This window comes from Maylandia zebra, linkage group LG9, assembly GCF_041146795.1.
Source record: "Maylandia zebra isolate NMK-2024a linkage group LG9, Mzebra_GT3a, whole genome shotgun sequence".
In the NCBI taxonomy this organism is placed as follows: Eukaryota; Metazoa; Chordata; class Actinopteri; order Cichliformes; family Cichlidae; genus Maylandia; species Maylandia zebra.
The window spans coordinates 20,409,170-20,425,434 of record NC_135175.1 but is presented as its reverse complement, the minus strand read 5'-3'; the positions used below and the strand labels follow the sequence as shown (position 1 = coordinate 20,425,434).

General features: G+C 42.7%; 1 protein-coding gene across 2 annotated transcripts in view; it reads right to left on the bottom strand.

Moving 5' to 3' along the window:
• Positions 1–16,265, bottom strand: part of arfgef1 (ADP-ribosylation factor guanine nucleotide-exchange factor 1 (brefeldin A-inhibited)) — a 52,346-nt gene that overhangs the window by 9,460 nt on the left and 26,621 nt on the right. For both annotated transcript variants that reach the window (XM_012917900.4, XM_004546637.4), the window contains 20 exons: positions 15,994–16,119; positions 15,159–15,406; positions 14,640–14,773; positions 10,834–11,068; positions 9,311–9,410; positions 8,880–9,019; positions 8,683–8,791; positions 5,518–5,719; positions 5,312–5,423; positions 3,697–3,902; positions 3,503–3,587; positions 3,198–3,363; positions 2,790–2,941; positions 2,576–2,704; positions 2,322–2,480; positions 1,844–1,988; positions 1,662–1,752; positions 1,453–1,493; positions 1,141–1,310; positions 475–626 (listed from right to left, as the gene is read on the bottom strand). In XM_012917900.4, coding sequence (XP_012773354.1) covers positions 475–626; positions 1,141–1,310; positions 1,453–1,493; positions 1,662–1,752; positions 1,844–1,988; positions 2,322–2,480; positions 2,576–2,704; positions 2,790–2,941; positions 3,198–3,363; positions 3,503–3,587; positions 3,697–3,902; positions 5,312–5,423; positions 5,518–5,719; positions 8,683–8,791; positions 8,880–9,019; positions 9,311–9,410; positions 10,834–11,068; positions 14,640–14,773; positions 15,159–15,406; positions 15,994–16,119 — 2,902 coding nt within the window. The remainder of the gene's footprint in view (positions 1–474; positions 627–1,140; positions 1,311–1,452; positions 1,494–1,661; positions 1,753–1,843; positions 1,989–2,321; positions 2,481–2,575; positions 2,705–2,789; positions 2,942–3,197; positions 3,364–3,502; positions 3,588–3,696; positions 3,903–5,311; positions 5,424–5,517; positions 5,720–8,682; positions 8,792–8,879; positions 9,020–9,310; positions 9,411–10,833; positions 11,069–14,639; positions 14,774–15,158; positions 15,407–15,993; positions 16,120–16,265) is intronic.

Here is a 16,265-nt window from a genome sequence, read left to right as displayed (position 1 = left end):
TGCTACTCCTATTTCATATCAATGAAACGTGTGCTGTAACGAAACAGCTTTCCTCTTTGACGTGCCGCGCAGCAGCCTTTACGGGAAAATCGCTCTCATTTATAAATGATAGCTGCTTAAATTCCAGCCGAGATAGATTCGGAGCAAACGAGGAAAGAGAGGCTTTTACGTGAATTCACTGAAAGGGTAATGCAAAGAGACTGAAATGGGTCAGCTGAAATGCTGGGTTGCTACTCGTCCCCACGTGAGAAAGCAAACAACATGCCAACTCACTGCTACAGGGAGGAAGGGAAGGAGGCACAGAGCTGCAGATGAGGTTAAAGGGAGAGGTTTGAGTGAGTTATTTCATTCTGTGCATGCGCCCAAGAACAAGGGGCGATTCCTAACTTGTCTTTACACCACCAGGAACTACAGATTTCCACTTGCAGAGTTAACGTGATCACTCACTCACACATGATTGCACTCCTTCTGTACCTGTTCTTCTTCATGATGTGCTCAAAAGGCCTCAGGAAGTCTTTCTGGAATCTGAAGTTAGCCAGCTCCCCCTTTTCCAAAAACTTCATGGACAGCTGCCGAAGAGAATCCACCGCGAAAATGGCCACATCTTCATTGGGATTGCACCCAACCTACACAAAGACAGAACAATATTGTTAACACTGTATTATTTTTCACATTTTTTTCTCCTAAATTCAGCGCATGATGTGCGGCTCTCTGAGAACACACTGTTCCTTTACTGAAAAGTAAGCCTCTAACATTTCTTGAATAAACTTTTCACATAACAGGCACTCCTTCGCCAAAATCCAGGCTGTAGCTGCGCCGTGAGACTCGAATCTTGGTGAGAGACGAGTCCTTGAATATCAAAATGCCAGAATTTGGCAACAATCGGTGTTTATCATTACAAAACAGAAAGTGGGAGAGAGAAGGAAAACAAGCCTTTGTAGCTCAGTTCCTGCAAACCTTTGGGATAGATTTTCAAACCAACACTTTATGGAGGAACAAAGCTACCAAAACATAAATTTAAAAAAATAAAATTTGTATTGAAATATCTATAAAACCAGTGTTACTCACTTCCCCTGTCAGTGATCGTAATGTTGTGCCCGATCAGTGTATTAAGCTATGAGTTATCTAGTTCTCGCTCACCTTGTTAAAGTGGTCTCCAATAACCTCCCAGATCCTGGACCACTGCAGCCTGATGCGACCCATGTTGTAGTAGGAGATCTCCACTATCTTCTGCAGGCTGAACATACGTGGGTGTGTGGGCGAGGCCAGCTCATCCATGGACACGGCGCACAGCCAGCGCACGAAATCAACTGATGAACGGACAGAAAACGTTGGCAATGAAAAGCGGTTTGTGCAGGACGTGATTCATGCCAATTAAAAACAGCTAGCATGTACCTCTGCTTGTAAGCAATAAGGAAATTACATGTATAATAGTGGATCAGCTGGACTCACCTATTGCATTACCGTCCAGTCTGGTAGAACCTGTGAATATCCTGTACAGAAACACAAATTACTTAAGAGCTGCGCTGTATTTTCATTTCTTTTTACTCCAAAATAAAGGTAGATAAGAGGATGTGATCCTTGCTACGTTCATTTACTGCATGCTTCGTTTAAGGACGTTAAAGTCTACAAATAAACAAACAACAGCAGGAGGTGCATACCTGTCCACAGCCACCACCACACTCTGAGAGCTGGTCTCTCCGATGGACTCCTGAATGCTGGCAATCTGCTTACGGTCCACAGTCCCTCCAACTGCAGAGCAAAACACAGGTGGTTGTTAGGCTGATTTAGGCTTTAACGTTGGTCTTTGTGTGCACGATGCATTCAAATGATGATCGCTGACCTAAACCCAGGTACTCATCGCTGCTCTGCTCCTTCGTGCTCGCAATGAAGCCCTCCTTGCCCCGCACCGTCCCTGAGATGTAGCGTGCCTTGACCCCGGTACCAATCAGCTGAGCCAGCTCCAGCTGACTGATGCACTTCAAGATCTGCAAGGAGAAACAACAGTGAAGTATTTGGAGGAAAAAAAAAAAAAAAACAGATGCAGAAATGTAGAAAGAAGTTAAAAAACAAGCAAGCGCAGCAAACTATCATATGTAGAATAAAGTGGGAAAAGGGTAACACCAAAATTCTACAAAATGTGAGCTATAAACAAAGTAAAGACAGGTCTCTGCTCTGTTCTACTGTAGATATACAAATTGATATCCCAGAGGAATCTGAGGCTCGGGAAAGATGATCATTTAAATATGAGATGAATTATAACAACACGTTCCTGCGAGCCAACACAAACGCCAGTTTCATGTGACATAAGTGGAGCGAACCTCATGCCAGGAGTTTCCCAGATAGTTTCCATCTGTGTGGGCCACAGTGATGAGGGTCTTGATGGTGTCAATGTTCTTCTGCTTCATTTCTGCAATGCCTGAGGTGGCTGTGAGCAGGGTGAACCTGGCCAGAGCCTGCACATACGCATCCCTCTCCAGCTGTGAGAGGCAAAACAACAACAATGCTTTGTGTCAACGCGCTGCCAGGTCGGTAATACGGTACGGCACTAGTCCTACAAAACAGATTGCAGTACCTGAATGGAGAAGATGCACGCGATCCTGATGGCACAGCGGATTCCTTCAAGACACAGCGAGGCCACCTCAGTGTCGTCGCAGTCCTGAAGCCCCACGCTGAAGGCGGCCAGGAAGGGCGTCCATGCCAGCTGAGGAAACAAACAAACAACAACGGCAAGGATGATTTGTTTGCAGCTGTGTCTGAAGCACATGTGCATGCGCTGGCGTTATTACCTTGAACATGGGTCTGACATGCTCCAGATGTGTGGCACTGGTGAAGGGAGCCTGCACGTGGCTGACGGCCTCCATCAGAGCTTTGGCCGTCTTAGCCATCTGCTCCATCTCCAAGTTGTACAGCAGGCGCCTCTGCTTCTCGCTGGCCACACCTGAGCAATAAACCCCAGACATTTTTTTTTTTTTTTTTTTTTACAGAAAGTGGAAAAAAAACTGCAGCTTTTCTTTTAACAGCTGCTGCAAAGTGTAAATCAGAAGTGTTTTTCATAGAATAACTGATTTCTGATAGCTCCAAGCCTCATCCAAAACCATTCCAGCAACAACGATATCAAGTAAATGACTCTGGATAATATCTACAATCTCCTTTTTCATTACACCTTTGAGAACTCCTCCAGCACTGAGACTCACTTTGCTTGTTGGATTTCATGGTGAGCTCTTTTGTCTCCTTCATGGCGATCTTTTTCCCCGCGATCTCGTCGTAGATGGCTGAGAGATATTCCTCAGGTAGGTCTTTGCTGTCATTGATGCCCCGGTTCATCTTGATATATTGCTCTTTTGTCATTTTATTCTTAACCTTTGCAGATAACAACAGGGATTCGGGTCAAAAGCTGCTTATTTAACTTCTGTGATTTATGCTGAACAGATATTTAAGGGAAGGACTGCTGTCTAAACACATCCCGAAGGCCGTTGCCTCACTGAGGCGGAGCGCTCACCTGTGGACTGTGAAGGTCTGTTGTCAACATAATGATTGAGTAGGCAAGGACATACGCAGTGTCAGCGCTGGCAAAGAGCGTTTGCCTGGGAAAGGGACAGGAAAGCAAGGGTAGGAGAGCAGATTAATTTAACAGCACTGTGTTTACTGACCACAGAGAACCAAACGCAAGCATTTCCAGAGTCATAAACTCACCCCTGGTTGCATTCAAGATATCTCGCCGCAAATTTCTCCATGAGCCGGTCGATTTTCTGGGCCTCTCCGGGCAGCCGAAAGCCCTCCAGGAACATCCTCAGCGCAGAGACAAAGTCTTTGCCCTGGAAGTCCATTTGATCCACGTAGGCGTACATCACCTCTTTATTGAAACGGTCATTATCCCCGAGGAATTCTCCCACTTGAGTCTGACAGAGCAAAAGAAAAAAGAGGCTATGTGAAACGTGCCGCAACGTAAAACACATATTTAGCATTTGTCTGTGCTGGTTCTTATCTACTGCGTGTGTGGGAGAGTGTCTGAAATAGATTGAAGTTCTGAGATGAGATTTCTTTTCTAATGAGATGGAATGACCATAAATGTGCCAAAGTTTGTCTTTCTCTGGGAAATTTCTTAATATGCATGAAGCACCAAAAATACATTTGACAAACTCAGCACCAACATTTCTTTTCAGAAATAATCATGTGGGGTATTACCAGTTTTATGCAAACAACATTTTTTTCTACTGGGCTACAAATGCCAATTGCATCAGGCGCATGCTAGCGACAGCAGGATAGGATGTAGACTTTAATAGTATCCTACTGTAGCTGATCTGGGCTCTGTACCACAAAACAGGTTCAACATCTTTCCGTTATATGGATCCACTTACCCTAACATCGGGACATGAACATGATAAAGTAACCCAGGCTTTATCAATCTAGCTGGGATATGATTAGCATGTTTACATCAAAGGGAAGTGGTGCTGTTAGCTGGTAAGTTATGTGTAAGAAACTGTATTTATCACTGATCCTCATTGTTAGACCCTCTTGCTCTCCACACACAGGGGTTTTTTCCAGGAATGGATTTTTCTAGGCAACTGATTGGTCAGTAAGAGGCGATTTCATACCTGCTGATCTTTAATCTCAAACCTATCATTTTCCAGAGCAGGTTAGGTTGGCAACATGTTACCATGGCAATATAACCCAGCAAGACCTGAACCACCTTGATAGTCCTGAAAACTCAGGGTTAATCCTGAAGTTAAGATAGATTAGCCACATCCTGCTTCATAGGACAGGCTGTAGCGTTAGCTTGCTGCACCCTTGTTCTGACGGGCGGATGCAGGCAACAGAAGAAAAACAGTCCCTTCACGCCATCTCATATGTCATCTGTTGCAATATTTACAATATTAGACATTCTTAGACTTTCTTCATTTCATATCTCAGCTTTAGTTAACGTTTCTGATCTCCAGATGTTTGTGTGGGAAACTCACTCCATGCTACTAGAATGAGCCATTTTCCTCCCTGCCATAACTTCGCTTGAGTAAATCTCATTTGTGCTATTTTTAATAACACCCCCCGACACATACAACAACTGTTCTGGTGCCACAGCCGCACTTACAACTCTGGCACCATCAGCCGTCGGTGACTGAGTATCGTATTCGCTTAACCCGGTCTTGGGATAAAGCTGTAAACGTTACACCTGCTCTGAGATCACTGTGCGGTTTGTGCTTCCTCACTTCAACATGCCAAAAGTCTGGACCCAAATCTGTGTTGTGGTGTGAGCAGAGAAGCAGATCTGTACTCTGTTTTAGCTGAAAGTAAGAACCACATGACTTCTTACCGAATCGAGCCTCTCCTCCTGGTGCAAAAATTGAGCAAGGTCCTCGGGGGTTGTACCCAGCATGCCTTGCTCCTGAAGGTACTGAATTCCTCTCTTTGGTTTCTTGTTAAACCTATAGAAGATCCAGAGAAGGACAACTTAATGAAGCTAATGCCACAGTTATCCGGAGGATAAAACGATTACTCCGTGAAAGCGGCACCCCTTACAGGTCGATGCCCTGCTCGATGATCTCCTTTTGCTGCTTGAGCACTTCAAACTGCTCTGGGTTGTCAGTACCAGACATCTGCGTGCTGTAGCTTCCGATACCGGACGAGGCTGTGGAGTCCAGAGAGTTAATGCTCCCATAGCGGTTTATGGTCTCCGGAGCCTTGGACTCTGTGCTTTCTTGTTCTGATGGTTTCTCTTGGCCTGAGGAATAAAAAAGAAAGAAAAAAATACACCAGATAAGACAACGCAGAAGGGACGACAGATAAGTGGACATATATGATAATAACAGAAAAAAAAGACTATTGTTGCAACTCCCAGCAAACATCATAGAAGCGAGGCCTTTAATTGAAACTCTGGCACAAGCATGGCCTCAAGGCTGAAAAAACAGCTAACTTAAAGCTAGTACTGCAGGAGACAAACTTCAGTCATTTAAAAGGGGGAAAACTGGACCAAAGAAAATGAACCCAAGGTCTACTTAATGATTTTTTGTTGTTGTTGGCAGGGAGGGTATGAATGCAAGCGTTACTCGAATCCGTGCACAATTGCAGCTTAATGAATTCCAGAAACACACATTTATTCACACTGTCGGAGCAGGTGCAAGGCAGGAGGGAGGGGAGGGGTATTATAAAAGGTGGGTTATCTGAAAAGCTCCAGGTCGTCAAAGGGAAAGCAGAAAGAACTTAGACACCAACAGAGGCTGGTTTCTTAAGCCTGCTGGAGTAAGCTCAGGGATCTGCTGCTGCTGGAGCGAGTCCACGCTGTAAGACGGAGGGAGTCTGATTACCTATCGGAAACTCTTTAAAACATTCAGGACAAAGCCGCAGTAATGTGAGCTGGCACTCTGTGTCCACTCCCCGGCTTACAGAACGGAGGGAAAACAATGGGGGAACACAAGCTGTGCGTCGGGGAACTACTTTATAACGTTTCCATCAAAACCAACCAGCAGCATTTTCACCTATTAGTAGTTGTGGTTAAATTCAAACACGGTTTTTGTTACAAATCTATGGGTGTAGCTGGGCAACAGGAAACTCTCAAACACAAGCTATGTAACCCAACATTAGTACAAAACTCCCTACGGACACAACGGGTGTAAAACGAGCGACACAAACACGTTCCAGCAAACACTCCATACTGCTCTACTGTTACCTGCTCTTGCTTTGAAGTCGTTCACAAGGAGAGACAAGGGACAGTTTAAAAACAGGGGATGTGATATATTGTACTGCTATACTCTATTTGTAACCACAATTCATATTCCACATTGTAAAATAAAAGAAAACAGTGAAAACTTCTCTGTCTGAAATTCGGCGGCAAACGTAACATTCAAAATTCAAATACTAACCTATAGTGATGTGCGATACCACTGATTTCCTTTCTGATCCGATACCAAGTAAAATTCAGGGTGGTATCAGCGATACTGATCCGATACAGATACTCTGTACAAAAACTTAATGTTTCATTGCATTTCATAATACAATATATAATTGTATTATGTAATTGTAATAATAACATAACCATATTGCTTCATAATGATTAGAGGACATCAGACAACTTGTTTTTATTGCTTAATAATGCAGAATAATCATATAGAAACAAAAAAAAAAAAAAAAACTGACGTTGTGCGCTATTTGAGCATGTTGCCTGCCTGCAGCACTAAAGGACTCTGCGAGAGACGTCGGTCTCGCCCTAGCAGCACCTGTCCCTGTCCTCCTCTTCAGTTCGCCTCAACATAAGCTTATCATATTCTGTGATGTGATTTACTCCGAGGTGTTTGACGAGGTCAGTGGTGTTGCTACAACAACGTGTCCACACAGGACTCTGTTTGCGCTCAGCCATTGTTGTGAGTGTGCACGCCAGGGGCTGCCACACATTTATACAGCCGTATTCCGCATATGACTATGAAAGGCGTAAGAGGAAGTAGTTCCTTCCAAATTAGACGATCCGAATTGTATAGTTTCTTTCCACTGCGTTCATTTTAATGGAAAAACTACAAATTTACCCCAGAGTACTAAAATATCGATATTAAAATATGAGAATCGATTCTAGAACATAAATTGCTGGGATCGGAAGAATCGATATTTCAGTATCGATCCGCACACCACTACTAACCTATGAGTTCCTGCTAGATTGCTAATGAGGTGGCATAAGTTTTGAAATAGAAATAGCGCCACTGTGAGCGAACACAGCTGCCTATGCTAGTTAGCCCTGTTAGCCCAGCCTGAGGCTAGCCCATGGGCTGCTCCAGAAGGCTTCTGGGATATCTTTCCAGTGCTTTCACGCAGCTGGACTCTTCCTTAGTTTGAGCAAACAACAGAAATCCTCCGATGTGCTGAAAACCCAAGGGCCAGTCTGACACTGAAGATATCTTCAGTCCACCCCCCCCCTGCCTCAATCATGGCTCGGCCTAAGGTATCGTTCTTTTCAGGATTAAACCTCCTGGATTAGCCTGTCTGCGCCAGCCTCTGGGCATTATCCCGCTGCTTCGAGCGGTGGGAACCGAGCTGATGAACGTTTGCATTTCTTCTTAAGAGTTGTAGCTCTCCCAGATGAATGCCAGCTGTCCACCCTGCCTCTGATTGCAACTATGCTGATGGAGCTTTATCGCAAACCAGTAAAAACCTTTAAAAGCCTGAATTATGAAATTATTGCTAGAAATGTCTACATTTTGGAAATAGGAGTGTTTATCAAAAATCTGGCAAATAAAAAAAAAAAAAAATGCAATCTTAATTAGCATAACAGTGTTTAATTAGCATCATATTTCCTACATTAGGTGGAGGATTGAAAAAGACGGAGGCTACAAGGCAAAAAATAAAATTAAGGTACCCAAACACTTCCTTTTATTTAAGCTTTAGTCATACATTCAAAGCTCATTCTGAAGATTTCAGTAATATTACAGGCTTGTGTCCTGATGTATTCATTCGTGTTATATGTTCTGTATTCTGCAATTTAACCAAACAGTCTTCACTGTTATTTTTAAGGAATTACTACACTCTCCCCTGCAGTAACACATTGTTCTGTGTACAGCTAGCCTGTCTTGGATTGTTTCAAACTACCAGCCAAACACTGATCAGTGTGCAGAATAACAATGAAGAGGAAGGTTATGCCTTGTATTCAGATCAGGTCTGATGACTGCCAGACAGTTTTGATAAAAGACACGAGTGTCTCACCGAGGCTGGTCTGGGAATTGGGGTTGACGTATTGGTCTTTACTCCACTCCACCATACACTTCAGGATTGACACTAGACACTCAAGGCCTTTCTTTCTCAGGGTCAGCTCCTAGAAAAGCATCCCAACAGTTTTTTTCAGCCCAAGATTGTGAATAATAGCAATAATAACTTTAAATTAAATAAATAAATAAAATCACCTGCTGGGGGGTTATCCCAAGCTCATGGCCTCCACGACCTTGTGCAATTTTCGAGAGGTCGTTGACCAGCCGTTCAAATATGTTAGCAGCATTCAAGTCACAGTCATAGTTCACGTAGATGTCCACCACACTCTGGGCGTCTGATGGGACAGATGGGAGCCAGATGGAGTTTGGGAGTGAAAATGTGGAGGGTGAATCAATAGGCATACATATAAAGATAATAATTAATCATTAGATGAAACTGCAACTTTGTTACGACAGTCACGTGAAAAAAGAAGCAGTTCATATGAGGTATTATTCAGCATTTCTGTACAGCTAAAAACTTTTTTGACAACTAGCAGATATATCTGCACCACATCTAAAGCCCCAATCAAAGTACTTCTATTTTCTAAATGACACAAAGAGAAGTGAAAATAGAGAGAGACGCCAACCTGCACATATTCTAGTGAGGGTTTGTATAACCATCCATTTGTGGTCATAGGAGCTTGTGGACGTCTCAAGAATATACAGGAAAATCTCCTTGAAGAACACCTGTTGAGAGAGTTCATGTGACAGTGTAAACATGAATCACACACACAAGGAGAGGTAAAAACAACCTTCAGTTGCCTGCATAACCAAAAAAAAAAAAAAAAAAAAAAAGAGAAAGCCCACACGCAACCCTCCAGAAGCAAAACACGATTCCCCTCGAGTGGATACAACAAATATAGCAGGTGGATGTCAAATGTTCGACAGTTAGACTCAGAAGAATAAACTGTAGGCAGAGGAGGAAGAACGTTACAGCAGATATGGTAACAGCCTGTCAATATCTCTTACCACTGAAAGATGCTAGATATAAACATGAAAGATACACATATATACTGACAGTTCTTCACTGTAAAAACAAGTCGATCAAAATTATTTTCTCTTTTAAATGTGGCGTTTAACACCTCAATTGTTCCTGTGTTTCCTACAAAGTGAACCAGGTGCCAGATGAACTAGTTGGCTGATGAACTAGCCAAGTAGTTCATCGGGTTTTCCCTGCACATCTAAGTAAAAATAAAAGAGAGAAAAAATATCCTAGCTTGACTCACCATGGGAAAAATATTGAATGACTTCTGGGTTCAAAACATTTTTTTGTACTACGTTCCAGAGACTGTTAGTGCAGAAACTGCTGCTTTCTATGGCGATCCTTTCTGTCGATACCTTTTTGCTATAAACGGCACTTCTTTGAAAGTCCAAAAGTAGCCGGGCACAAAACGACTTGGGTCTCTAAAGCTAATTTTCCCTTCATCAGTAATGTACAAGGAGGATTTCTTTTATTACTCACACATTTACACCTAATAAGGATTTAAGTGTGCCGACACAGGTCGCTGCCTTCCTAGATGTTTGCATTTTTAATACAGTTGTAAGCTGCATTATTGTCAGACAAGTTTAATAGTAAGTAAGACCCCAAATAAGAGGGGCTGCATGTCTTTGTGATGAACCTCTGAGGTCTATGGATGAAGCCTGCTAACAAAGGAGATATCAACTGAAAACTCTTCTTCTGTCACTTACATAATCAAGATGGCAACGACTGAAATACCAGACTTAACGCTTCCAATTGTGTTACCACAATCATCTTTTATATACAGTTTATGGTCAATACTTTCATAAACTATATGGACAAAAGCACTGGGTCACACCTACTGTTAGCCATGCAGTGTGCCTTTACAAACACAACTGAATACGACTGTGATGCCGTAACAGAAAGGAAATGAAAGCATTTAGGAACCACAGCAACCCAGCCGTGAAGTGGCAGACTATGTAAAGGTCCCCGAGTGCAGTCTCTGCTGAGTCAATAACTGCAGAGCTCCTCTGGCATTAACATCAGCACAGAAACTGTGTGCCGGGAGCTTCACGGCATGGGTTTCTATGGCCGACAGCTCTTGTGTAGGAGACCCAGTGCTTTTGTCCAAACTTAAAGCAAATGCTTTACCTCGATTTGCATCTTGAGGTGTGTCTTGAAGTGAGAAAGGAGAGTGAGGAAAATGGAAAGAGACAGTTCGAAGACCTCAGGCACAGAGGAGACCCCATTCTTGGACAGAGCCACACACAGGTACTGCTTGATGGCGTTTATGAACATCTCGTTGGTCTTAAAGATGGGCCCGGCGTTTTGCAGGATGGACAGCAGCAGCTGGAGGGACAAGACCTTCGACCGCAACTCGTGGGACCTGAGACGAGGACAGAAAAGAGGAAGTTAAAATCTTTGATGAAAGCAAGGGGAACAATTGATTCCCCTTCGGAAAGTTACAAAATTAAATTCATCCACAACAATAACATAAGCTTGTTATCATGAATTGACTGTCTCCTTTGAATAGAAAAGAGGGCTTGAATTAAAACACAAAAAAATACCCTGTGCAGTGGTTTGTTTGTGCGCACATATCAATGTGTGAAGCTTCATCTTCTATAGCAGGGGTCGGCAACCTTTCTAATGATGAGTGCCATCTAAAATTTCCTCAGAAGTCAATGTGCCATATCAACCGTTGCATTAGCAATAGATTTAATAATGCTCTACATCAACAGCTACACACTATATAAAACAACTTTATAGAACTATATTTCTAAACAGACGTTGGCATAGTGCAGATCAGCTATTTTGATATGTAGAGCCAAATACTGTCAATAAGGCCTGTGCAATGTTCTTAACACAGTTAAACTTGTCAGGTAGTGATGCCCAGCAGGTGAAAATGCAAGCTCCATGAACACGCACAGCTGTGGATTCCAGCTGCGTTCGTAGTTCTGCAAACTTTGACCCCACAGAGTCGAGCTTTTGAGTTCAATCAGCTGCATTTCGATGTCCTCTGTGTCCAGCCAGTTAAAGAGAGACAAATCCAGCTGCTCGCTAAAGCTTTCTGGTTAGATCAGAAAAGAAAACATTGGTCCATACACCTGAAAGTCCCGAAGACGCATCGTGAATCCTGTCTCGAGTCCATGGATGTATCAGTGTATTTCCGTGGTGCTGATGCTGCGCTGAGCGGACAGCTCCTGAAGCATTTGTGTCGGAATGTGGAAATTTCAGCATCGCTTGAAAAAACTGCCAGCTAGCCACGTCCCTCTCACAGGTAGGCTACGTTATTTTTATCCAATTACAAGTTGAATCTGGTAGTTGGGGTTGTTAGCTAAGATACCGTCATTAAGAAGAACAACTGACGTGTCTATGCGAGCTAATTTGCGATGTGCACCGGTGGCCCGGCCATTTATTTTTTAATGCTCCTTCTCAGATTAATTCACCGCGTGTCGTGCCATCAGTTAAACCCTTCACGTGTCAGCTGTGGCACGAGTGATCAGGGTTGCAGACCCCTGTACTATAGCATTTTACAGATCCAAATCTGCAATAACGCTCAGCGCTGGATAAAACAACCAAAAAAAATGTATCTAATCATCTGCCCAAGGCTTTTAACCATGAAAAGTTTTCGTCACAAAATGCTCTTGGCAACCAAAAGAGAAACAAAAATCTCACTAAAACAAAGTACCTATAAGTGACATGATCTGTCCTTCAAGCAAAGTTATTCCACAAAGTGGGAAAAGTGTAACGCACAGTAAAACTAAATCATGCTGTATCTCTGCATCAGAGAGTTAAAAACTTCAACAGCATCAAAGAAATGCTCGGGAAACCAAATCAAACGCCCCTGCGCGTATAGCGTCAGCCCGTCTGAACTGTTTTCCTGCAGCAGCAGGACGAAACGAGTCAAAAATCACACTTTCAGCTACTTTATATTCTGGGTTTGGCTGCTTCTGTGCAATGTCTTCCATCTCTGGCAAGCAGACAAATTAGGATTTATGTGGCACAACAACAGGGTGCCTCTACTTCTCTTTCAATAGCCAAAAAATATGGAGCAAAGGAAAACATACTGCTTTATCGCCAACCAGATTGTTGTGAAGAAAGAAATGCAATGTTAGTACAATGCAAGAAAACTACAACACTAAAAGCATTAAAATAAGAAAGAAAAACGCAGGGTTAAGACAGCTGGCCTCCTTTTCATACCCAAAGACTACATCCGCCTTTATTTTAAGTTTATCCCCCTTAGGATATCCAGAAAAGAGTAGTTAGCACATTGGTGGTTAGCAAATCTAGAATAAAAATCAAGTATTTCTTCAAATTTATAAAACAATAAAATAAAGTAGTTTCTGATGGTGATAATGATAATAATAAAGCCACACTTTCGCCTGTGTGCTCCCTCATGACAGAGTGACAAAGTGTGACTCATGAGGCAGAACAGCCTTGTTAGGAAGGTAAAAGGTTTCTGTCTGGCACTGACACGGCACATCAGTGCTGAGGTAACTGACGTGGCCTTCATTAGACACACACACACACACACAAATGGGCACAAACACACAAACACCATTCTTTCTTTTGAATTTTCAACATTTTCATTAAAAAGCTATTGAGCAAAGGACTGAGATTGCAGTTCATTTCACCGGATTAAAGTAAAATAAAAGTGACGGATGATTAAATAAACGGAACAGTAAACAAACCAGCCAGCAGAGCCTGAATTGAGTTTCACAAAGAAACCAGATGCGGGAAATCCAGTTTCTCAAAAGCTATAGCCATCAGGTCAAGCCAATCGCATGCCCTTTTTGGAAAACCAGAGATGGGTCAGAAGAAATATTACATGAAGGCACATATCTAATTATACTTTTCTGCTGTTAAAAAAAGGGAAGCAGTTAAAATGGGATGAAACCAGGAAGTGATTCAGAAAATGCTGAGTGATGGCTCATTGTCTGCCTTATCATCATGTATCAGAACACTGCAGTTATCATGGGAGCGATCCTCATTTTAAACCATGACTCACATTTGTGCATGTCTATCCCAAAGATGAAACCAAATAAAAATCGAAGCTTTTCATTGGGGGCTTTACTGGAAGCACAATACATCACTAATTCATTTTACTAACAAACAAAGGTTTTTGAAGGAGAATGTCAGCTGGAAAGCATCCAAATAAAACTGATTTTCCACATTCTTTTAGATAACCACATTAAAAATTTCATTTATTTCTCATTAAATGTCAGTAATATGTTTCTCCACTGCAAACTAAGTAATCAAGATTGGGATACAGCAATGAACTGATAGAAAGTAAGTCCAAAACTATTTGGATAATTCATTATTTCAGTTGTTTAGCAGCAAAAATGTTTTACAGTTAGGTCTTACAGTTAATCACTCAGTCATCCATCCATTCATTAGTAGAAGTCGAAGCAAAGACCCAAAGATCTTCCTCCAACTGACCACCTCCCCTCTTAGGTCTACAGGGGGACACCAACGCGCTCCCAAGTCAGAGATATAATCTCTCAAGTGTGCTGGCTCTGTCCTGAGGTCTCTTCCTGGCAGGACAGACCCCAAACACCTCACCTAGGAAGTGCGGTGCCACAAGGCCCAGTCATCCAACCGACAGGAGGGGTTTGGTGCTATGTGGACCGAGGTGGAGCTCTTTGCCGTCCGATCCTCAGTTATTAAACCTGACTTCAAGTGAAACCTCAAATGCCTCTGACATAATTTAAGAGAGTCTGCTTGATGGGTTTTCACAGGCATGAAACCAAACAGAAGTCATTTTATGTATTTTTTACTGCTGTGTCTAAAACTCAGCATTATTTCAGTATCAGGCTGCTATCACACCTTTCCCTCCTAACACAGCATAATTATCTCACTTTTTTTTGCATAAGTCAAAGGAGTCGAAAATATTAACCAGAAACAGACGAACCAAATAACACACAAGAGCAGTCATTATGTTTAATTTGTATCCTTACTTCGGATCAGGTGGCCCATCTGATAGCGGTTTCATTGACAGCTTGCAGAGCGAGCGAAAGACAAGAAAGGCATCTTTCTGGAGGATGTGGGAGAATTTAGCACCTGGCGGCTGGCCCGGTGCTGCTCCTGATTCCTGCAGACAAACCAGAGAAACAAAAATACTTTTAAAAAATGCCACTTTCACTCTTTATATCCTGTTGAGTGCTTAACATAAACTGTGTGTGATTATGAGCTTCCAAATCTATTAGATTTCTTTAACAGCAATCACTGAGGAGTGTAATCCTGCATAATTGGTCACATACAGCTGAATGGAAAAATTGTAAATACATAAGAATTGTAGAAAATAGCTATTTTAGCTTAATTTAAAAAAACAAAACAGGTATTCAAAGTGTGTGTGACATGTCTTTCATCATGCTTTTGATTCAAATAGGGTAACATAAAGGTTCACAGTCAAAGCTCTGATCATTTGCAGGTGATGTTAATTTGACATAAAGTAAGCAAGCTGCGTTTCCTGGTACCTGAGTGTCGTTGGATGAGACGGAGAGTCTGTCATCAGGCAGGGAGGGGGTGAAGCTGGCAGAAATAGGTGTGCCGGGGATGCCGTTGGCATGGACGTGCTCGCTGTCGCTACCCACAGTGCCCTCATCCTCCAGGGAGCTCTGGGTGCCCTCTGTTGCCGCTTCTGCAGGCTCTGACTCTGCTGGCTCCCCCTCGCCACCAGACTCCTTGGTGTCAGAGCACAGGTTTGCTGGGTCCAGGCAGTGGCCTGCAGGGTGGAGTTGAATCGACAGGGGTGATACACTAATCTGTAATATTTAAACACCTTAAAATGATCTACAAAAGGGACACAATTTGTTTTTTATGACAAGAAAAGCATTCTAGACTTAGTTTGACGACCTGACGAATTACAAAGAAAGAAGACAGCTCTGGAACATAACCGCCATCTTTCATCTGAGGTTAGCGAAGCAAAGAACTATTCTTCTGTGTGCTCAAAGAATTTTTTTAGGTTTTTAAGCTTTTACCCACAAAGAAAGAGCTCTTTGCTTTTCCCATACACCTCCACGAATGAGCCGCGGAAGTGTTGGGAGGAGAAATTATAAGATAACACTCTTCTAACTCGCTAAGTCTGGGGTAAGCTTTGCACAATGGCTGCAAATCTGCACAGGTTTTTGAGAATTTAAAGATCTCCTACTCCGACAGCAAACTGAAATCTACTTTCAGGAGTTGGCCTCAATAAAGAGCAGCTGGTTGCTGGTTTATTCTTCAGTCAGCCACTTTTTTCACGACGCAATTAGTCACTGCCTTTAAAAATAAAACACCGATTTAAGCAAACAAGCAACAAAGAAGTCTTACCTCCTGCAACAGTATTGACCACCTCTTGCAGAATACTTTGGACTATTTCCTGGGCTTTCTCCTCATAGTTTGGGGTCTCCCTGTCCTCCTCCTCAGCTGCCTCTGCATGCTTCTGGGCTGCTGCACCTAAATAAAAACCATGTAAAGTCTGAGTGTACGCCTTGATACGTTGTACATGCAGTCCTGTGAAAAAGAAAGTTCTGTATAGAGTCTCGTGAAAAGCTAGAGGCTGGAAAAAATGGCTTTATTAGTCTTTCATGTTATTGTGGAAG